Source organism: Nomascus leucogenys, chromosome 17, assembly GCF_006542625.1.
Source record: "Nomascus leucogenys isolate Asia chromosome 17, Asia_NLE_v1, whole genome shotgun sequence".
Lineage (NCBI taxonomy): Eukaryota > Metazoa > Chordata > Mammalia > Primates > Hylobatidae > Nomascus > Nomascus leucogenys.
In genome coordinates, this window is record NC_044397.1 from 8926157 (window position 1) to 8950032 (window position 23876).

General features: G+C 41.3%; 1 protein-coding gene across 6 annotated transcripts in view; it reads left to right on the plus strand.

Annotated features, from left to right (window-relative positions):
* RUNX2 (RUNX family transcription factor 2) overlaps window positions 1-23027 on the plus strand; it is a 225183-nt gene extending 202156 nt beyond the window's left edge. For 3 of the 6 annotated variants that reach the window (XM_030797568.1, XM_030797567.1, XM_030797569.1), the window contains one exon: window positions 18772-19326. In XM_030797568.1, the coding sequence (XP_030653428.1) occupies window positions 18772-19250 (479 nt within the window). In that variant the 3' untranslated portion in view covers window positions 19251-19326. Of the gene's footprint in view, window positions 1-17157; window positions 17224-18771 lie in introns of all 6 variants that reach the window. The other 3 variants (XM_030797565.1, XM_030797564.1, XM_030797566.1) reach the window with 3 other exon arrangements.
* The last annotated feature ends 849 nt before the right edge of the window (window positions 23028-23876 follow it).

Consider the following 23876-nt stretch of genomic DNA (forward strand, 5'->3'; position numbering starts at 1 on the left):
CAAGAACTGGGTAATTTATAAAGAAAGATGGGTTTAATGGACTCACAGTTCCACATGGCTGGGGACGCCTCAATCATGGCAAAAGGTGAAAGAGGAGAAAGGCACATCTTACATGGTGGCAGGCAAGAGAATGTGTACAGGGGGCAGGGGAACTCCTCTTTTTAAAACCATCAGATCTCATGAGACTTATTCACTATCACGAGAACAGTATGGAAGAGACCCACCCCCATGATTCAGTTACCTCCCACCAGGTCCCTCCCATGGCTCCTGGGAATCATGAGAGCTGTAATGCAAGATGAAATTTGGATGGGGACACAGCCGAACCATATCAACGTTCTTCTCATCCTCAAAATGTATCTTCTGTATCTTTCATACACACCAGTTCCTTCTACTGCTTCTAAGATGCACTTTAAGTCAGGCACGGTGGCTTAAGCCTGTAATCCCAGCACTTTGGGAGGCCTAGGCAGGCGGATCATTTGAGGTCAGGAGTTCTAGATTAGCCTGGCCAACATAGCGAAACACCGTCTCTACTAAAAATACAAAAATTAGTCAGGCGTGGTGGCATGCATTTGTAATCCCAGCTACTGGGGAGGCTGAGGCAGGAGAATTGTGTGAACCTGGGAGGCAGAGGTTGCAGTGAGCCTAGCTTGTGCCACTGCACTCCAGCCTGGGTGACAGAGGGAGACTCTGTCTCACAAAAAAAAAAAAAAAAAAAAAAAGATGCACTTCAATGGAAAGCATCATGCATGCAGGTGTGACCAGGCTGGCTTTGCAGGCAATCATTAGATGATCACACTGGGCAGTGTGTGGCAACAACTCTGAAGTGAAGAAACACCTAGGCAAGGGGCTCTCAGTTCCTTCAGGCTGGCAAGCTAATATCCAGCAATCAAGAAAAGTCAGTCCAGGTGAGAAACCAGCTCTTGTCCTCCCTGTGGAGTCAGCACCCAGAACAGCTTCTTCAGAGGACTGAGAAATTGGGGCTTATCTTAAATAGCAAGGAACTTGAATTGATAAGGGATGAGGAACATGTTCTAAGCAGAATCTCATAAGCACAAGCCAAGCTTAAAGGAGAAAGCTTTAAACAGGTAACCCTGTTGGCATCACAGTTGTAGTAAGCTATCACTCCATTCTCAGATCTTTCAACCATGCCCTAAAAGGAGATTCTTCCTCATGAAACTCTAAATTTGGGGCTCTGGAAGTTAGCTTCAAGATCTTATGCAGATATGAACAGTTTTTCTTATATTTCCTGTTTAAAATGTAATGAAGTTCCATTTCTCCGTGGACACAGCTTTCTGTTCTTTCTGGAATCCTGAAGTGCAGAGGTGTGTGTACTGAAAACTATTACAGCCATTTGTTAGTTTGTTTTAAAGGAAAGGAGAGTAATAAAATCAGGACCTGGAGAGGACATTTCCCAGTGACCAAACCTAATTAAAATGTATTTGATGGATTTATTTTGAGTTTTGGAAGCTCAAGGACTCAATAGAAGATACAGTTCAAAGGGTGTCAGCATGGGGAATCCAGAATAAGTCTCAGAGCTCCAAAAACTTCATAGATTGGAGCTTCGGACGATGGGTTGGCTGTTGCTTTGGCTGTCAAACCTAGTTTTTAACCTTTCTCCCTGGCTTTTTCATTTAGAAGGGTATAGTAAAAGAGAATGGAGGTGAAAAAATGTAATGTGAATTTTCTCACTAGAGTCAGAAGCAGCAGATAACAGATAACAGCCCCTGGAAAAAAACAGTCACTTTAAAAAGGAATAAAATTGGTAGGGTACTTTATTGGAAAGAGGCGTGCTTTCTCCCCATGAGCCAAGAGGTCTGAGTCCTGACAATACACATGTGTATAATGAATTCCCCTCCTCTTCAGATGAGTGGCTGGACTTGCTTGTACTCATGCCCTCCCCCTCCAGTCTTAAGGCATTGGTACTGATCTTGTTCACTACAACAACACTATGGTATAATAGTGAAAATCACCGCACAGGTGGGTTAGGAGATAGGTAACTAGGAGATAGATTAAAACTAGGGAACTGGAGATGTGGTTATCTTTCAGCCCATTTGCAGACTTTGCAAGCTAGTATTTGAGGTGTCAGCTTTGGACTTGCAAAGCCACAGCTTCTGCAGATGGCTAAGTTGCCTTCCTCCTGCACTTTACCACATTCCCTGGTACCTAAGAGAGAAAAACTATTTCTCCAAAGTGAACCCCTCCCAGGGATCTTCCTACCACCATTTTAATAAAAAGGTTAAATCTCAAACTGCAAATTATAGAATGTCTAGTTAGAAGTTTGAAAACAATCTTTGTAAAAGTTTATTAAAATCAAATAAGCAGTACCACTTTAGGTTATATAGAAGGCGAATTGGATGTAAATCCCTTCAGTTATCTAAAAATGTGGCAAGTAAGTTCCAACAAGTGTAACAAACAGGTTAACATTGAGGGAAACGGGAAGAACAAAGAGATTGGTATAAGTACAATCTGTGAGTTAGGCTTGTTGCATTCCCCCACAGTATCATATTGCATATGAAGAGGCCCATGGCCCAATGCAGTTAGATGACAGTGTACTCTGGCAGCTTATCAAGCTGCTGTCTCCAGAGGATGCTGCTGGTCATCCAAGAGAAGTGGAAACTTGGGCATGTGAAACAATATGTACCGACAAACTGAGGACTCCCCCAGGAAGGAGGAGGCATCTTAGGAGGGCACCTTGAACTCTTCTACTGCTCTCCTTCACGAACTCCAGAGTGAGGGAATTAAAAAGAAGCAGGACGATCGGGTCCTCTGTAATAGCTCCTTTCTGATGCAGAAAGTACTTAAAGCTCACAGATAAAGAACATCATGTTAGAACCTCAGACAAATTAAGTGCAGGGGAAGATGGGAAGAATTTTCGCAACTAAGTCCAAAGATGAGAGTAAAAATAAATGCATAGCAAGACTTAGTATTAATAATACTTAGATAGTGCTTTACAACTATAGAAAGCACTTTCATAGACATTATTTCATTTAATCATCACAACGCATTGGAGTATCAATACTATTATACTCAGTAGTTTGCCAGCAGGAAATTAGGGCTCAGAGACATTTAGAGATTTGTTCAGGGTCATCAAGTGAAAGGGATAGAGAGTGAAAACTCAATTCCAGGTCTTTTAGCTCCACATAATATGCTTTTACCTACTCTGCGTTGCTTTAGGAGTCTCCATATCAGAATCGGACTTTGCTACAAAGGCCTGTTGGGTATCATCCTAAGAGGAATATTTGTATCACTGGTCTTTCCAGCCCACACCTGGATAACACCATTAATCCTTACTAAGTAGCCAAAATTCATGGTTTGATGCAGATCAGAGAACCCAAAATAAAGTAAAATGGACCAAATCCCTAACCAGAAATAACAGTGGAAAAATCTACCAATTTTGTAAACATAAATTTTATTCTAGAAATTAAAAATGTACACATTAATGAAATCTTAAAACCTCAAAATAGGCCAGGCACGGTGGCTCACGCCTGTAATCCCATCACTTTGGGAGGCTGAGGCGGGCAGATCACAAGGTCAAGAGATCGAGACCATCCTGGCCAACATGGTGAAACCGTGTCTCTACTAAAAATACAAAAATTAGCCATGCGTGGTGGTGCACACCTGTAGTCCCAGCTACTCGGGAGGCTGAGGCAGGAGAATCGCTTGAACCCAGGAGACAGAGGCTGTGGTGAGCTGAGATGGCGTCACTGCACTCCAGTCTGGCAACAGAGCGAGATTCCGTCTAAAAAAAAAAAAACTCAAAATATATGGTTTTATATGTGGGGCAAGGAAATTTAAAGCTACTTAAATTATGCACAATATATTCTACCCTGCAAGAGCTGGAAAGGTTGATACAAAAAATCATTTATTTTAACTTTAGATAATTCAGATCAATTTGCTTAAATAATCTAGAACAGAAAAGAAAGAGTAATAGCTCACATGATATCTCTCATCGAATATGGGAGCCTGAAGTGTTAGTTTTAACCTCCTTTACTGCTAAATTTAAGGATGAAAGACTTTCTTAAAAAGTTAGTAGTGTTCCCATTTTCTTTTGGCCTGTGTTGGGAACTGTTGTTAACAATTACTTTTTTTTAATTTTTAGAAAAGATCCTAAATTTTTGAATTGACATTTTGTACATAGAAAATCTGGGTTTTTTTTTTTTGCACATTGAATGTATAGATTTGTTACCTCATTTCGAAAACTAGTACTGCTTTTTAATGAATGGGGACCATTCTTTACAGGAACGCTGTTTCTAGTAGAATTTTTGAAGGTATTTTTGGAATTCTCAGACTTGTCCAATATGTAGCAGGATCAGAATTTTAGAGCAGGGAAACCCACAGAGATGATTTCGTCCCTGCCCCTCTTTTTACTGACAAGGAATGTGTGGGTCAGGGAGGGAAAGGGACTCCACTGTGATCACCCTGCGAGGCAGGGACAGCACTGTGACCAGAACCCACATCTCCAGTTACTAGTCCAACACTCTAGAATTATTTTATCCTGCTACACTTCTCATAGGCTACTGACATTGTATTAAAATTGCTATCCATGGCCATTGTGACCTGAAGAAGAAAAAAAAATGAACCCCCAATGACCTCTTCCTCCTGTGCACCTTTCCTCTTTTCACCCGAAAATTAGTCCTTATGAAAAGATTAAATAGATGTGGCCCTGCATCTGTGGCAGCTGTTTTGGTCCACATCTGGAGTGGACTCAGTGGACATGATTCTCAGGCTGAGAAAAATAGGACTTGGACTTTGTGCTTGGCAGGCAGAGAACTTCCACTGTTTGAGGAGCTACTACTGGGCTACTGTGTGTTTGTCCCACATCCCACAGCGAGCTAAGCAGACCGGGCTCTTCTTTTTTTTTTTTTTTTTTTTTTTTTTTTTTTACTGTCATCAAAACAAGTAGCTCCTCTCAGACACCTTAATACATAATTAGGTGTGTCTGTTTGCACTTGGGAGACAGAGGGCTTCATGTCCCAAAGAAATACAAGATGTCTGGGAACAGCCACAAACAGATGTTGAAAATGTCCATTTGTGGCGAGTTTATTACTATAGCACCAGGAATAAACATTGAAGATGAAACCCCTCTGAAGGGGTGTGTGTGTGTGTTGAGAGGGGAATGTTATCGAGCAGAGTAGAAAGTGAAAGGAGGTTCTATTTTTTAAAAAATTTGCTCTAATATTTGTTTATCTCCTACAACAAGGAAAATTTCGCTATTTGGCTTTGGCTGTTTGAAGGCTTTTGCCAAATGCTTAACAATCTGTAGAGTTTGATTTCTTTCAGAAAGACCACTTTGAGAACAAGGCTCTATGTAACTAAGATGTGTTTGTTTTTGTTTAAATCACTCAGAAGAGAAATCATCTCTTGTCCATTGTTAAAAGAGAGTTTTCAATCAAAGGAAAATTCTACATATTCTAAAATATACAAACAGCTCTTTGAAACTGATGCCAAATCAAACTCTAAAAGGGACGTTTTTCTTGCAGAAGTTTTGAGTTAATTCTGTGTGCAGGGCTTGAGTGGAAAAACGCTGAGACTTTCAGAGGAACGAGTTACTACAACGCTACATTTGGATTCGGAAGTTACATAAGGAGCATTGTCTCAGGATAGCAGGAAGACTCTTGTACATGGTTTTAGGCTAAATCCTAACAACAAAGAGAAAGAAATTCTTTGCAAAGTCAGTTTTTCAGTTAAATAAAAGGTAGTAGTTTGGTTCCTGATATCACTGGATATAAACATCCAATGCGAGAAGGCATACCAGTCATCGCTTTAAAAATATCAATTGAAATGTGCCCTGTTTTTAAAGAAATACCATCCTTTCCCCTGTTGAGAATTTTTTTTTCTTTTTCTTTTTTTTTTTTTTTGAGACAGAGTCTCGCTGTGTCATCCAGGCTGGAGTGCAGTGGCTTGATCTCGGCTCACTGCAACCTCCGCCTCCTGGATTCAAGTGATTCTCATGCCTCAGCCTCCCGAGTAGCTGGCACTACAGGTGCCCGCCACCACGCCTGGCTAATTTTTGTATTTTTAGTAGAGATGGGGTTTCACCATATTGGTCAGGATGGTCTCAAACTCCTGGCCTCAAGTGATCTGCCTACCTGGGCCTCCCAAAGTGCTGGGATTACAGGCCTGAGCCACCACACCCAGACCTCCTGTTGAGACTTCTATTTGGATGAAAAGTAGTAGATGCTAATGAGGCACCTCTACTGGGGGAAAAAGGACACAAATTGGAAACCCAACGCGTTCACTTCAGCTCTGCACTAATGAGTTGTGTCCTCAAGATGGTGCCTTCTTTCTCTGATGAAGCTTCCTTATCAATCGGTGCCTATCCTGCCTACCTCTCAGCCTCTTTGTGAAGGTAAAACCAAATGTATGTAAAAACAGTGAAAACTTAAAAAGCAAAATCTGAGATGTTACCTTATCATTTCATGATGATTTTTGAGAGGTAGTTTGATGTGGGACCTGATGGTTTGCTGGGACTGAAAAAAATCAGAATCAGTTTTTGTTCATAGGATAAAGGGGGCAAACCAGGGAACAGAGGAGAGCAAGAGACGCACCGCAGAACTAACTGGTAGTCAGGGCAGAGCCGTGGCTCTGCAACTAACCTGAACCCTTTCAGGTAAACACAGGTAGAGTAAGTAGGAAAGGCAGTTGGTTGAAGATGTATAGGCAGAAGGCAGATGACACACACAAATTTCAGTGAAAGACAAGGATTTAGGTCAAATCTGCTATTGCCATCATTTTTCCCTTAGACACACATTTAAATACTTTTTGTATGTAACTGTGAGAGGGGCCATGGTGTGTTTAAAGATAAATAGGACAGCATTCCCATTTTTAAGCAGTTTAAAGGCTAGTTGAACACAGCCATAAAAAAGAACAAGATCATGTCCTTTGCAGGAAGATGGATGGAGCTGGAGGCCATTATCCTTAGCAAACTAATGCAGGAACAGAAAACCAAATACCGCTGCACGTTCTTGTATGTGGGAGCCTGAATGATAAGAACACACGGACACAGAGAGGGGAACGGCGCACACTGGGGTCTATTGGACGGTGGAGGCTGGGAGGAGGGAGAGGATCAGGATAAATAACTAATGGGTGCTAGGCTTAATACCTGGACGATGAAATAATCTGTACAACAAACCTCCGAGTCACAAGTTTATCTGTGTAACAAACCTGCACATGTACCCTTGAACTTAAAAGTTAAATTTTAAAAAAAAGGCTATAGAGGTGATCGCGTGATTGTTGCTTCCCCAGCATACTTATAAGAAAGATACAAATGGGCTGGGGGCGATGGCTCATGCCTGTAATCCCAGCACTTTGGGTGGCCGAGGCGGGCAGATCACAAGGTCAGGAGATAGAGACCATCCGGGCTAACACGGTGAAACCCCATCTCTACTAAAAATACAAAGAATTAGCTGGGCGTGGTGGCGGGCGCCTGTAGTCCCAGCTACTGGGGAGGCTGAAGCAGGAAAATAGCATGAACCCGGGAGGCGGAGCTTGCAGTGAGCCGAGATTGTGCCACTGCGCTCCAGCCTGGGCAACAGAGTGAGACTCCATCTCAAAAAAAAAAAAAAAAAAAAAGAAAGATACAAATGAATAACTAATTGCCTGCAGAGAGGAAGGGGAGGTTACTGTGGGCTAAAGCAAGAATATATGAAGAAGCTTCACAGCAGAGGGGGACTGTGAGGTTGATATTAAAGGCTGCTTAGAATTTTAAGGAGCTGAGATAGGGTAGGGGACTAGTGGGATACTAAGGGCGAAGGGGCCAATGTAAACCCAGGCAGGAAGGTGGGTAGCACAGAAGATGGAAAAGGGTCTGGTATGACTGGATTGTAGAGTTCATGGAAGTAAAACGAGAGACAAGACTGGAAAGGTAAGTTGGGACAAGATCGTTGCTCTTGCAAATGTTTGTGTGCCCTTAACACAGAGTCTAGAAACACACACACACCTGAGCGAAAAAGCCTGACTGAAGTCACAGAACAGGTAGGCAGACATGAACAAGGAAATCCCAAGGAACCAGAGAGTCAAACAAGATAAAGATTCAGGAAGCCAGCTAAACCACCCAAGCAGAAGATGCAACACAGAAAGTGAACCTTGAATATAAAGCCAGCTTCTGTCACAACCTGGAAGCCCCTTATGTATTTCCTCCTGGGGCAAGAACCCCTCCCAGGGCATGGTCAGCCCAGGCCTCCGGTGGGGCACAGGTAAGTGGCTGCATCTGACTGTAGAGGGAGAAAGGGCAAAAATAAGCATAGGTCCTCACAGGATACAGTTTGAGGCTGAAGCCTGTGGCTTTGATCCTAGATTAATATGGATTGCGTTAGGCCTGGGGCAGCTGTATCTTTTGGAGCTGAATTATAGAGACTGAACAGCACTTGGTAATCTGGTTCACGTCCTAGGTCTAGGGGCATCAGGCAATTTGAGCCACGTGCTTTAAGGCCCAGGATGGCCTCAGGGCTGTTGGACCACACCTGGGGACCAAGCCTTTCGAGATCTATTTTGGGAAATTGTATTGGAAAAAAATAGTGCCCCCAGCTTGTCAGGTTTTGTGTGATTCGGCCTTGAAAACAGCTGCTGCCTGCAGTGGACCCTTTCTTTTCCCTGGCATCTCTCCTGGACCAGTGCTAGTCTCAGTTACAGGTGTAGTCTTAGATTGGGTTGGTTTTAGATTTAAAGGAGCAGCTTGAGTCCTACTTTAAGAAGCAGAGTCCGACCAGAACTCTTCAAACTCTATCTGAAAACATTGGACTTTGTGGTGATGATTCATTTCATAGTCTTTTCCTACCTCAACCAGCATCTCTCTTCTCAGTTATGGTTTTTTTACGGAAGAGTTTGGCTGGACCTGCAGCTGGGTGTGTGAGGTTAATCATGAATTTCAAGATTTTGATTCTCAATTTATGTATTTTCTAGCTTGGAGACCCAATCTTTTTGGTTTCCTTCTTTTCTGGCTCTACTAGTTCAAATGGTGTGGGTAAGGAGGAATGCCCTTTTAGGATGGAAATGTTTGCTATTTGCTGTGTACTGTTACCAATTCCTGCTTACAAGAGTCTCATGCAATGAGTTTACCTAAGGAATATAAAACATGATTTGCTTCATATCATTCAGAACACCAGTGGTAAAGACAATATCAGAATTCTGGGGCTGGGTCAAGCATGGCTAGTAAGTGCATGCATCTGCCTCCCATTCCACCTCCATCCCAGGGCTGTCAGTGATAATTGGTCAGAACACTTTTCATCATTACCCTCCAGGTAGCCATGGCCAGGCTGCTAGATTCACATGAAAATGACCCGGAATCCCTGCACGTTAGGGGAGACGGTGGCAGCAAAGCCCCCACAAGTCTGGGGCCAGGTCTTGGGCCACCATGTACTGATCTGTAACTTCGATGAAATCACTTTCTTTGAGCTTGAGTTTGCCATTCATGAAGTATAGTCAGTGGCATTGCTACCTTACAGAGGATTTAATGACAAAATGGCAGTGGGAGTGCTTTGATCGAGTACTTCTGCAGATCTGAGCCGTGGCATCCCAGCTGTTTGGTTAGCCACTCTTTCCTCTTAGTCAATTTTTGCTAACACCATGGAATGCTGTGGCTATTCCATCACTTATAGGATTCATATGGTTAGAGAAAAGCAACTAACTAGTCTGTTAAGCAATAGGCAGTTCTAATTCCCAGCCCATCATCAAGCAGCTTCAAGTCAGAACATTCCTGCACCAGGGCTTCAGGCTTGCTACCAAGCCTGAAAGAAACGCTGCACAGATTTTTCCACGGGAGCGCCTCAAAGGGCAGAGGAAACTCAAGGGCTCCTTCACTATCCCTGCTCTCCCCGATCTGCTGGCGTAACCCAAAACAACCCCAAGTCCCCAAAGACAATCTTTTCAAGTCTCTTGTTTTATCTTAGAATGTAGGTGAATTTTATTTTAGAATATGTATGTTTTTGTTTTAATACAAAAATAATGTTTTAACTTACTAATATCAGTTAAATGTCCCTCTTTAAAAACCCTTCTCCATTTGTCCACTTCTTGTATTTCATGCCTTCCTATCAGTTAGGCTTTGGTGTCTAATATATAACATCTCAACCAGTTCATAAATTTCTGCTTTTAATATAGACCAAGTTACCACTAGCACAGGCCACAGGAAAATACCAGGCTGTCCTGTCTGAATTCTGGCTTTTTTGAAAGATTTACTTAGGAACAATTTATCATTTAGTTTGCAATTTTAAAAATAATCTTAATTGACCACATATGTTATCAAATAAGAGTTGGTCTTGTAGCCTCTGCCTCGCTCGCCATCTCCCTGCCACCTCCCACCGCCTCGTTTGCACATGTGTACAACCTTCTGCCAGGATGTCAGAAAATTAATTATGCCACTCCAGGCAGATACCATCGCAGGAAAGGCTCTCTCTGATTTAAGATAAGATTACCGATATTGAAGCTGTTATTTTTAGGAGGGAAAGGCTATCACTTTTAAACCTCTCTCCCTCATTTTCCTAGTTCCTTCTCTCCTAATTGTGGCTCCATGTTTTGGTAGCCATAAGTCATTAGTGGTTTTTAATTTTTCTGAAACTGAAATAAGGTCTGAAAGGGTGGATTTGTCCCTTTTTTCCTCCTTTTTTCCTTTTTTTTTTTGCTGGCTAATCGGAGGAACGCAACCACATCTGAAGCCACTTGGCTCATTATGAATTTCATGGAAACTGATTCTCTGAAAGTGTTTCCATATGTGTTCCCAATATATCCCATCCTCTCTAAATGGGAGCACAGACGTGTGCATGGGCTGGAAATGGCTTCAGGATGTGACAGGGCAGTCACATGACCGCCACGGCACCGTGGGTGGCCCCTTCTGAAAGACACGGTGTCCTGGGTGCTGGCCTCCTTCCTGCAGCGGATCTGGTTTCAAAGACTATCCACCCTTCCTAGGATTTAAAAAGTTCTTAATCAAGGCCTAGCAGGAAGATCTCTCTCATTTTTCCTCCCTTTTCTCTCCCCCTCCATCTTTGGCTCGTTCCTTCCCTTACTCTCCCTCCCTGTATGCATACACACTCACTCACACATCTACTGCCTGCCCCCTTTCCCTTTATAAAAGGAAATATATTCTTCCAACAATATCCTCAAAATTTGGGTGGGTTTAAGGAATGGCTGAATTTTCTGAAAATTGCCAGGTTTTGTTTTTTTTTTCTCTCTTTCTCTCTCTCTTTTTCCTTCAGCATAACATACTTTCTTAGCCTTAGGATCAGCTAGTTCTTTCAGAATTTGTGAGCATGCAGTGGAAAAGTACAATTCATTACAACACAGAAAACAAATATTTAGACTGGATAGTAGAGGTACTTTCCCTCTCTTTTGCAATCAAATGGAGTTTGCTGGTCCTTTCATTATCTTAAAATGATTTTACAATCTCATTTTGCTGGTTTCTTCTCCATCAGCATGATCCATTCCATGTCTTCTATATATGGTATATTTTCGTAATTATTATCTAATGAAATGAAAAGTAAAACTAAGTTAGTGATGGATAGTTGGTCATTTTTTAGTGTGAGGGGAGAAATTCCGGGAAATTTAGAAAATTGGTCCCTTAGAACCTCAGTGTGGAAAATGCAAAGTAATATTTTGCATATAGTCTACATTTGACTTTTGGATAATGTTTATATAGCATTTCTACCTCTGTCGTGTTTGCCTGCTTGAGACTTTGGTAGTAATTCATCTGCTTAGCAAAATTTTTTGAAGCATCTGTCTTCTCAGCACCATACTATATATTAGGTAGGATCTTCCTCTTAATTTGCTTCCTCTTTAGTTGGAAAATGAAAATTCTTATCTAAAACCAATGATAATACTTAGGAATGTGTGCAGCAGTAAGATTTACCTACATAAATGTCCAAGGTTAGTTTGGTAAATGAAATATTAGGGTAAGAATTTGTATGCCCAGGAAATCCTTGTGTAGTGGCGAGCTTTGAAGACAGAGCTTGCTTACTTTGGTCTGGCAGAGAGAAGAGAGAAAGCCATGGGTGCTGGGGAGAGCATGGGCAAAGCTCCCGTGAGTGTCCTGAGTATATATCACTCCACCAGGAAGAGGGGCCATGCTTAGGAGCAGTGGGATATGACTTTGAAATAGGGCAGAGGACTCTGAATAAGCCCATAGCCTCCTTCCTTTTCACCCCTTCATTACAGAATTGCTCAGATATGCTTTTTGAAAGGTGGCTGGCCTATGCTTGAGTAAGGGGTAATACACTCTTGTTTTAAGGCCCTGCTGCCTGTGTGACTTAAAAAGGCAGTAAGTGGAAGAATTTCCCTTTTCATGTGTGTTTTCATAGAATGCAGATCTTAGGAAGCTCAAGGCAGACCCTCTATGTTTTCCTCTGCACCCTGCATGCTCTGTCAGGGTGCAGAGGTAGAATAGAATGCTGGAGCTGGGACGGAGAACCATGTCGGAGTCTCGTGTTGCCGCTCAGATCTACCATGCCTGCAGGTTTCCATGTCTATAAAACTCATCTATAGGACTCATCTATGATTCCTGATGACTCTGACTTCTGCTTCTGTATACTAGTCTAAAAAAATTCAAACAAGATGCTAGTTTCACTCTCTGTTCCTTTAAACTACTCACTCCAAATAAAGATTATGATCTTAGTGGCAGCGATTAACCCAGGATCATGAGGAAGGACGAGTATGCTTACCTAACAGCAGGCCATGGGTTTCTGGCCTGGCCCTCTTTCCCCTTCATCTAGTCTCCCCAGGGCTCCCTAGTGTGGATCTACACCCAGATACTGGCTCGAGGCAGGACAGGTGCTGGGAGTGAAGAGGAAATAACAGTGGTAACAAAGCAGAGGTGTCCGTTTACTAGTGTCAACTGCTGTTTTGGGGGCTCCTGTCTGCAATGTGAGGTCAAGTGATGCAATAATGCTTGGGAATAGCTTTGAATGCTCTTTAAAGAGAGTTTTACAAGGTTTTATAGGTATGGAATGTATTTGAATTACATTTTAGGTTTGATGTCAACATTGCTCAATGCTTTTCATATTTTTTTCTTTTGTGTTAAAACTGTACAGAGTTATTGTACAGAGTTCCCAATCCTTAGACCATTTATGTATTCATTTATCCCTCCAACCATGCACCCACATTTTTTTTTTCATTTTAGCCTCTTACAATGTACTAGGTTCCAAGAGGGATATGAGAGGAAAACATATTCTTTACCATCCAAAGCTGACTTTATAGTTGGAGAAAACAGACTAAGAAACAGCTAATAATTCAATAAGGGAGTGAGTAAGGGTCCAAAAGAGTGATACAGAAAATAAATGCTATTGGAACAGAAGTAAAATAGGAAATTAAATAATAGAGCTGTTGGGAAGGGGGCAGCCAAAACGTTTAAAAGGGGGAGAAGATTCTTGGTTACCAGGGGAGAGCAGCTCGACATAGGTCTTGTGTATTACATGTTCCAGTAGAAAGAACTCTGAGAGGGGTTAATAAAACGTCCTTGGGATTTATTTGAGATTTGTTGAAGCAATAACTCCTACCATTTAAAAGGCCCCAATGAAGCTTTGAAGTTAACACCTCATTGCTGAGCAGTACAATGGCTTTTCATTCTGTACCTTTATCCCCTCACATAAAGTGGGCAGAGGACTCTGAATATGCCAGCATATGTTCAGTCTGGATTCAAGCCCCCCTTCTTTTTTTCTGCCCTGACCTGCCTGCTCTGCTGGGATGTGTGAATGTACTGCACAGAGGCCAAGAGGACATGGGGCATGGGGTTTCCCAGCTGACAGCCCCAATGGCAAGTACCCAGTCTGTTATTTTGCTCAAATTCCAATTTCTTTTTTGTTCTGGAGATCTCCTTGCCCATTTTCCATCAACCAACCATATTTAATGGGGGCCTAGTCAATGAGAAAATGTATGTTAAAGTAAAGGTCGTGGTCAAGGCCTACAAATGTCAAACACAGGTGTGACTGTTATGAAGTTCTGAAGGGGAGGCAAAGAAGTATCAGACACTTCTCTACCCTCCACAGCTCACTCTCAGTGGGAGCCAAACGTGACTCAGGATAAGCAGCATTGGAAAGCAGTGTGTGAAAGATGCCACAGGGAGGATTCCAGGCCCTGAAAATTGAAGATCAGACATTCTGTTTGATTCCCCCTTATCTTGGTTTCACACACTTTCCACTTGAAGACCCAAGAAGACCAAGAAACCTAGTTGGGTAAAGAGAGGCCATTTCCTTTTCCCTCATAGACCTTGGGAGGAGGGGCAAGATGTTTTTATTTTTATTAGTGATTTTATTTTTATTTGTGCTCCATGGAAATTTTATTAATATATTCTTCCCTGTATATATTAGGATGTGAAAAATTGCTGCTGCCGCTGCTGTTACTATTTTAATGAGCAGAGTTCTTGCAGCTCTTTTTATGACAGCTACATTTGTTTGCAAGCTGTTTGGCTTTGGCTAGGGGTGTAGACAGCAGTTTTGGAATGAAATGCATCTGTAGGAAGCCAGCAGGTCCTAAGGGGATCGTACCCTTGACCTTGGTCTCATTCACATGTTGCCCTGAGCAACTAAACTGATTGCCCATTATTTAGCAGATTAGATCAACAAGGCCTAAAAGAGTTATTAATAATATCCCAAAGATAGGAACTCTCACTGGGGCAACACTTAGGCAGTAGAAGGGTCAATTTAAGTATTTTGAGATATTTTGAGTATTTTTCATTTAGGCAAATCAACTTCTAAGATAGCAGGTGTGTGTGTGTATGTAGATAGACCTGTGATCATGTTAACCAAATTCCTTAAGGCTAACTAAGATCACTTATCCTTTGTTAGAAGTCAAAGAGGTCTGTCTAGCTGTGGCTGTGATTTTATGATATTGAGTAAATGGCTTCCTTTCTCTAGATACCAGCTTTCCTATTTGTCAAACAGGGGTTAGATTTGCGTTACCTAAGCAGTAAATTAAGAGTTTAGACTTTTCCATCAGAGTTCCTCAACCAGCATAAAGGAGTATTTAAGTACCTTAGGGGATCTCGGGGCATAGCCTAAAGCTTTACAAGTGCAAAATTTTGTTGAAGTCATTTTTTATTTATCTAAAATTTCACATAAATGTTGCATTCTCCTCCACATCATATTCATGTTTATTGTATAGTGTATTATTTTCCCCAAGTTGAGTAAAACCAGCCCCTCAGGAAAACGCATGATGATTACCTTGGGCTTCTGGTAATTCTTGGCAGTCCCCTGGGAAGATGTAGGCACATAGCATTTTGAAATTCTTAGCACCAAGTGATCTAGTGTTGGCTGTAGCACTCTCAACTTCTCCACTGTTCAGCAAAGCCTAATAGCCGAATGTACTTTGTATATGGAGGAGATAACATGGATAACAGCAAAAAGAATGGACTTGTGCAAGCCGTTCCTTGCTATTTTAAAAAGGTCCCCAAACCACCTTTGGCTTTATCTATCCAGTAAGTTGTAGTCATGAGTTTTAAACTGGCTCTTGGGAGCTCTGAGGGTACCAGGCATATCACTGGGGGAGTGGCTGAGCTTTGGTTTTATATTTATAAAATCAGATTGGGGGTTGCACTGCTTTTAGAACTCTAGGCCTTCATAATATGGACTCTTAATACGTCAAATTTATATTTTGCTCACTTTAGTTGATGTAACATCCAGTTCTATGTTGGTAAGTTTGTGGCTACAATGTGGTTGGTGACACAAGGATGACTAGTTTAGGATACAATGTCAAAATAGCCCAAGAAGGGGTTCTAAAAGACAACCTGAGTTCATGTACAAAACAGACATTAGAAGCATAGATACAACCTTATTCAATGAAAGAAAATTTAATGATATTATTTGCTTCTGTAACCATTATTATTTAAAAAATTGAAGATTGGGAAGGAGTTTATAGTCTTTCTTTTAAGTTTAGGATTTCTCCCACCACCCTATCATGATTATTTTATAAGTGATCTGATATGGTACTAGAGCAAATTGTTACTATGTCTTCCTACAGAACATGTTGCAATATGTTTCAGGAACATTTCTTGGTAACATAAAATGACTAAGCAAATTCCAGAAAATTCTGTAGTTTGTAAGTTGAAAAATCATCCTATAATCCCTTTCAAGTCAACATTAGCGCTCTTTGTCAAGAAAGAGTTCATTCTCAAGACATTAAGACTCAAATGCCTAGAAGTGATTGGTTAAAGTACTGTAAACCTAGAGGAAATTTGTTGCATTGTTTTCTATAAACCATAACCAGAGCTTGTTAATTGAAAAACGAATGTCATTTTGTGTTAGCTAGCATCTATAAACCAAAAAGGTACAGTGATCCTGGCATGTGATGGGCAATAAAAACATCAGCAAAATGTATCAGGTAAATTGAGAGGAAGGAGCGGGGAGGGGTAAATTCAAAACCATATTGGAGTTTACTGCCAGGGCCCCATATAAAGAGTTTTAATGAGGCTTCTGCATCAAAATAAGTGAAACCATACGGAATTGTAACTATTACTACAGTGTATTGTAAGTACAAATACACCTGAGAAGCAGTTTTTACATTAACATGTCTATCGGTGTGAACTCCATACTTCTGCAGGGGGCACACATTGGCATTTTAAGTGCGACTTCTTTCTGATACATGCTGTTCACATTATTCTGGTTTTTCTTATATGATCTAAATATTGAACTTAATGCATACGGAAGTGCCCTGCCCATCACTGTTAGTTCTGCCAGCTCAAGGTCACCTGGATGCCCTGCAATGCAGAGGCTGCCTGAGGAACATCTGTGGCCTCCATTTGGCCTCTGTATTGTACGAGGCAGGGCACAAGCATTGGGCGGGGGAGATGTTATGGAGCATCTGCTCCCATTTCTGATTCTGTCATAATCGCTGCTTCCACATTTTTAAACTTAAGCTTGTCAGAATTTCACTTTTGGGAGGAATAGGTAGAGGCTAGTTGAGGATGGAAGAATTTATAAAAAGCAGAGAGTGACTGCCTGGGCTATGTCAGTTTTGGTTCTTCATCTTGAAAGTGTTTGCTTCTGGCCTTAGAAGCTGCTCACTAGCTTTTACCCTCTGCTTATGGGCCTGCAGACTCTGGGAAATACTAGTGAGGGATGGGAACCTCTCTGTCTACCCCTCCCCTAAGGCTGTTGCTTCTCCTTCTCTCTTGGAATTCATAGTCATAGAACATTAGAGCTGGAAGGGAACTTAGAGCTCATCCCCCTCATTTTACAGATGATGACACTGCCACCTCTGACTTCTGCCTCTGGCCTTCCACTCTCAGTAAGAAGAGCCAGGCAGGTGAGACTTTTAACAATTGCTGGGCTGGGCAGGGCTGGGCTGGGCTGGGCTGTCTGGTTGTTACTGTCCAATTTGTGAGTTTTGTTAACTATATGTTGCTTTTAAAGAGTCACTTTTTATTACAAATGCACATCATGGCACTTAACCCTTGCATTTTGTGAAGATTATAAGCAGTGTGCATTTTAACAAAAATTAACAACCTTCAATCAGCACCTTTAAAGAAAAGTGTTCGGATTATTCCCTTAATAAACATTGTACTATCCAAGAACAAGGTCTGAATAAAAATGAGGTGAAGAAGTACCCATTCATTAAAGTCCTCAATAATTGCTTAGTGCTTTCCTTTATAGCTAAAAGCTGTGGGAGAAACAAATATATGAGATCTGAATAATCAAAATATTTTAGAAGGGAACAATGTCTTACACACAAGAGCACTGGTATTAGAAAAGGGCTTGTCACAATTCTGTCAATTCTAGAAAAATAATAATAAACCCAATCTTTAAAGATCATCACTACAAGATTCTAGCATTTCAGAAAACTAATTTCCACATGAAATGGTTTATAATGGTGGTTTCGTAAGTTAGGCACCGGAAACATCTATTAAGGAGGCCTACTGTTAGGTTTAGAAGTGAAAGGACTTCATGTTTTAGGGGAAAACCATCTTTGCCTTCAGGTTACTGCTTCAAGTTGACCTGAAGCTGGTTCTGTAGGATGTGGTGCTGGGGCCTGGGAGACGGGTGGGGAGTGCCCTCCTCTTAATCTCCCCTAGGCAGTGAGCCTCTCGCAAAAGCTACTGTTAGCACCTGCTCTAAATCAGGTCACAAGTCTCTCATCAAGACTTGAAATCAATGATTCCTAAGGTACCAAGCCCCCTTGTGCCTCCTAACTCCCACTTTCAAAACCGACTGATCTAGTAGCTTATGACCCTCCCTGTCCACCCCCAGAGAAGTTAGGAGTTTCTGGTTTGATTTCACTGTTGCTAAGATGAGACCTCTGACAAGATTTTAAATTCTTTTAAGGCATTAAAGGAAACAATAGGAACATGATAGGATATCTTTTTGATGTTCCTTCATTGATGAAGGAGCCTACCAAGAGTAAATAACAGTAAGACATTATTTTGGAATTTCTTTATATTGAGTTGAGGAAAATAAACTTGTCTGACTTAGTAAAAATTTCACTTCAAATATCTAAAGTGCAACGAGAAACAAAAAGAGAAAAAAAATCCATGAGGATTTGGTTTTAAAGTCTGGTGAGTGAACCTATGTGATCAGAGTGTTGGGTTGGTTCACACATTGACCTGGCACACATGTGGGTTTTTAAAGCCCTGTGGGATTCTCTGGGGGTGAAGAACTTAAGGATCAATGCTGTTAAGACTGCAAAGTGGGGGAAAAAGACTGTAAAGTGACTGGTGCATTTGAAGGTCTGTCTGTGGCTTGCTGTTCCTTTATGGGAAAGCTAAAGTTTTCTTTTTTTTTTTTCTTGTAACAATTCTATCATTATTTTAATTGATATTTACAGATTTTTCCCTCCATCTTCTGTTATAATTTTTAGGTGCTTCAGAACTGGGCCCTTTTTCAGACCCCAGGCAGTTCCCAAGCATTTCATCCCTCACTGAGAGCCGCTTCTCCAACCCACGAATGCACTATCCAGCCACCTTTACTTACACCCCGCCAGTCACCTCAGGCATGTCCCTCGGTATGTCCGCCACCACTCACTACCACACCTACCTGCCACCACCCTACCCCGGCTCTTCCCAAAGCCAGAGTGGACCCTTCCAGACCAGCAGCACTCCATATCTCTACTATGGCACTTCGTCAGGATCCTATCAGTTTCCCATGGTGCCGGGGGGAGACCGGTCTCCTTCCAGAATGCTTCCGCCATGCACCACCACCTCGAATGGCAGCACGCTATTAAATCCAAATTTGCCTAACCAGAATGATGGTGTTGACGCTGATGGAAGCCACAGCAGTTCCCCAACTGTTTTGAATTCTAGTGGCAGAATGGATGAATCTGTTTGGCGACCATATTGAAATTCCTCAGCAGTGGCCCAGTGGTATCTGGGGGCCACATCCCACACGTATCAATATATACATATATAGAGAGAGTGCATATATATGTATATCCAATTAGCTATCTACAAAGTGCCTATTTTTTAGATTTTTCATTCACTCACTCAGTCATGATCTTGCAGCCATAAGAGGGTAGATATTGAGAAGCAGAAGGCTCAAGAGAGACAATCGCAATCGAGCTTCAGATTGTTTACTATTTAAGATGTACTTTTACAAAGGAACAAAGAAGGGAAAAGGTATTTTTGTTTTTGTTGTTTGGTCTGTTATCATCAATAACCTGTTCATATGCCAATTCAGAGAGGTGGACTCCAGGTTCAGGAGGGAGAAGAGCAAAGCCACTTCCTCTCTGTGCTTTGAAACCTCACACCCTCACGGTAGCAGCTGTGTATGGACCAGTGCCCTCCGCAGACAGCTTACAAAACCAGTTGAGGTGCACTAAAGGGACATGAGGTAGAATGGACGCTTCCATCACAGTACCATCATTCAGAATAACTCTTCCAATTTCTGCTTTCAGACATGCTGCAGGTCCTCATCTGAACTGTTGGGTTCATTTTTTTTTTTTTTTCCTGCTCTAAGAAAGTGACTTCAAAAATAACTGATCAGGATAGATTATTTTATTTTACTTTTTGACACTCCTTCTCTCCCCTTTTCCCACTGAACCAAAAAGAAATCCCATCCCTAAAACCTGCCTTCTCCTTTTATGCAAAACTGAAAATGGCAATACATTATTATAGCCATAATGGTATAGATAGTGTTTGCGTTTGGCTATGTGTTATTTGTTTTCTTTTTTTTTAAATTATGAATATGTGTAAAATCTGAGGTAACTTGCTAACGTGAATGGTCATATAACTTTAAAGATATATTTATAATTATTTAATGACATTTGGACCCTTGAAACATTTCTTAGTGTATTGATATGTTGACTTCGGTCTCTAAAAGTGCTCTTTATTAAATAACAAATTTCTTCAGTGGTCTAGAGCCATATCTGAAATATTGCTAAGCAATTTCAGTTCATCCAGGCACAATGTGATTTTAAAAAATACTTCCATCTCCAAATATTTTAGATATAGATTGTTTTTGTGATGTATGAAGGAAATGTTATGTTTAGTTCTTTCAGATCTTTGAATGCCTCTAACACAGCTTTGCCTTTTAAAGCAGTAATTAGGGATTTAAAAAACAACCTTTAGCCCTTTATCAGCATGAAATGCTGGAATGATGTGGTTTTCTAATTTCTTTGGGGTAATTATGACTCTTGTCATATTAAAAAGACAAGCACAAGTAAATCATTGAACTACAGAAAAATGTTCTGTGGTTTCATAGTTAAGCAAAACTCTAAATCGCCAGGCTTCATAGCAAAGACATAGTCAGCTAAAAGCCACACATGTGGATAGAGGATCAATTATGAGACACCTAGTACAGGAGAGCAAAATTGCACCAGGGATTCTTAACCAACCAGCCTTACCAAACAACACAACAGGGGAACCCCAATCTGCCTTACCCAAGGCCCCCCTGGCAGCTTTCCACAGAATTTGCATTTAGAGGAGCAGAATGACATCACTGTCCTTTGGGAGTAGGTCCTCTGAAAAGGCAGCCAGTTTCCAGCAGGTAGCTGAGCTGAGAGGACATATGGCCCGTGGGGACCTACAGACAGCCTTTGACATTTGTATTTCTTACAATGGAGGGCCAAGGAGGGCAAGGGGGTGTGGAGTTTGGTGTCTACTACTGTGTACGAATTTGAGCCAGAGCCCTTCTGTGGCATGCACTTTGACCACTCCTGGCAGTCACATGGCAGATTTCCAAGTGCAAATCCTTAATCCAAACAAGGATCATCTAATGACACCACCAGGCCAATCCCTGCTCTCCTCCCCAAAAAGTCAGGGTCCCTTCATTGGAATCCTCCACCCACCCAAGCAGAATTTAGCAGAGATTTGCCTTCAACCCCTAACGGCCCCCTTGTTCTCTGGTCCTTCTCAAACCCACCTTTGTAGGCCACCCAGCATTGCAGGACAGCCTGTGGGGCAGCTGGACCTGTGCTTCCTGCCTGGGAGTCTCCCTTGGAATTCATCCTGACTCCTTCTAATAAAAATGGATGGGAAAACAAAACACTTTGCCTTCTAAAGGCCGTATACCAAGTATGCTTAGATAAATAAGCCACTTTTCTATTACTTAAGTAAGATGGAAGTAGTAATTGATACTATTTATTGTTTGTGTGTGGTAGCTTGAAGCACACCACTGTCCATTTATTTGTAAGTGTAAAATATGTGTGTTTGTTTCAGCAGCACTTAAAAAAGCCAGTGTCTGGTTACACATTTCAATTTTAATTAATTGACATAAAAATGCTACCGCCAGTGCCAGCTGCATCCTATTTAATTAAAAAGGTACTATATTTGTACATTATTTTTTAATGTTAAAAGGGCTTTTTTAAGTTTACAGTACACATACCGAGTGACTTTACGGATGCTTTTGTGTTGAAATGTTACTATAGTGGCTGCAGGCAGCAACCCAGAAACACTTTAGAAGCTTTTTTTCCTTGGGAAAAATTCAAGCACTTCTTCCCTCCACCCTCACTCCAACCACCCCAATGGGGGTAATTCACATTTCTTAGAACAAATTCTGCCCTTTTTTGGTCTAGGGATTAAAATTTTGTTTTTCTTTCTTTCTTTCTTTCTTTTTTTCACTGAACCCTTAATTTGCACTGGGTCATGTGTTTGATTTGTGATTTCAAGACCAAAGCAAAGTCTTACTACTACTGTGGAACCATGTACTAGTTCCTGGGAATTAAAATAGCGTGGTTCTCTATGTAGCACAAACATTGCTGGAATTTACAGTGTGATCAATGCAGCCACATTTTTATTCATTTCAGTTGTCTCACAAATTTTAACCCGTATCAGAGTTCCAGAACAGGTACCACAGCTTTGGTTTTAGATTAGTGGAATAACATTCAGCCCAGAACTGAGAAACTCAACAGATTAACTATCGTTTGCTCTTTAGACGGTCTCACTGCCTCTCCCTTGCCAGGGCCCTTTCAAAATGAGCAGAGAAGTCCACACCATTAGGGACCATCTGTGATAAATTCACAAGGGAGGAGATGTGTGTACAGCTTTAAGGATTCCCTCCATTCGGAGGAAAGGGACTGGCCCAGAATCCAGGTTAATACATGGAAACACGAAGCATTAGCAAAAGTAATCATTATACCTATGGTATTTGAAAGAACAATAATAAAAGACACTTCTTCCTAACCTTGAATTTGTTGTCTTTAGAAAACGAATGCATTTAAAAAATATTTTCTATGTGAGAATTTTTTAGATGTGTGTTTACTTCATGTTTACAAATAACTGTTTGCTTTTTAATGCAGTACTTTGAAATATATCAGCCAAAACCATAACTTACAGTAATTTCTTAGGTATTCTGAATAAAATTCCATTTCTTTTGGATATGCTTTACCATTCTTAGGTTTCTGTGGAACAAAAATATTTGTAGCATTTTGTGTAAATACAAGCTTTCATTTTTATTTTTTCCAATTGCTATTGCCCAAGAATTGCTTTCCATGCACATATTGTAAAAATTCCGCTTTGTGCCACAGGTCATGATTGTGGATGAGTTTACTCTTACCTTCAAAGGGACTATTTGTATTGTATGTTGCAACTGTAAATTGAATTATTTGGCATTTTTCTCATGATTGTAATATTAATTTGAAGTTTGAATTTAATTTTCAATAAAATGGCTTTTTTGGTTTTGTTATGTGTGTACCTTGGGTCTTTTCTTGTTCACGGTTTCTCCCTAGTCTGATGTCTACTCCTGCTTACACCTGGGCACTGTTTGGTCTTAGGACTTGCCAGGGCTAGTTAAGAGAAGAGATGCTCTATTACTGGGGAGAAGAAAAAAAATCTTGGTAAACGGTGTCTTCTTGTTTTGTCCTATTCCTAGAGAGGGGTGGGCAAAGAATCTAGCAGTGAACTCACTTCCTTACTAGCTTGTGTCTGAAGGAAGGAGTGCTCACCTCATCCTTGAGTAAGGCCATTTATTCCAACTGGGGGACCTATGAGGGGTATAGATGCAGTCTTGATGGCTTCATGATTCTAATCTCTGAGAACATGAACAGGGCCCCGCAAGTGAACCTCTGGCTATCAACAGAAGCTCTCAGGCAGCCCAGATGTAGGCTAGTCTGTTTTCCTTTCCACATCTCTTTTGGGTTCTTAAAAATAAAGTCAACCAAAGCCCAAGGATGAGTAAAAATGGACCTTGGCCTGGAGGGCTGTAGCCTCAGAAGAATTCTCCTAGCGAGCATAACTATAGTTTGGAGATTTTTTTTTTTCCTGGCCATTGTTTATTTTTGGTAAGTCCCAACCGCCCCCCCACCCCGCCCTTGTGATAAGGTTGAAGGCCTGGGGTAGAAAGGTTGCTTTCTCTGTGTCCTGTGCTTTCTGAATGCTTGGGCTCACCACAGTTCTAAAATAGGGACCCAGGAAATCGTGGTGCAGAGAAGGTCAGCCAGTGGCCAAGCTGACCCACATCATAGGGACAGTTAGAGACCTTGAAGATCTGCTCATTCTTAACCCTTTGGCACTATTTTCTAAGAAATCTTGG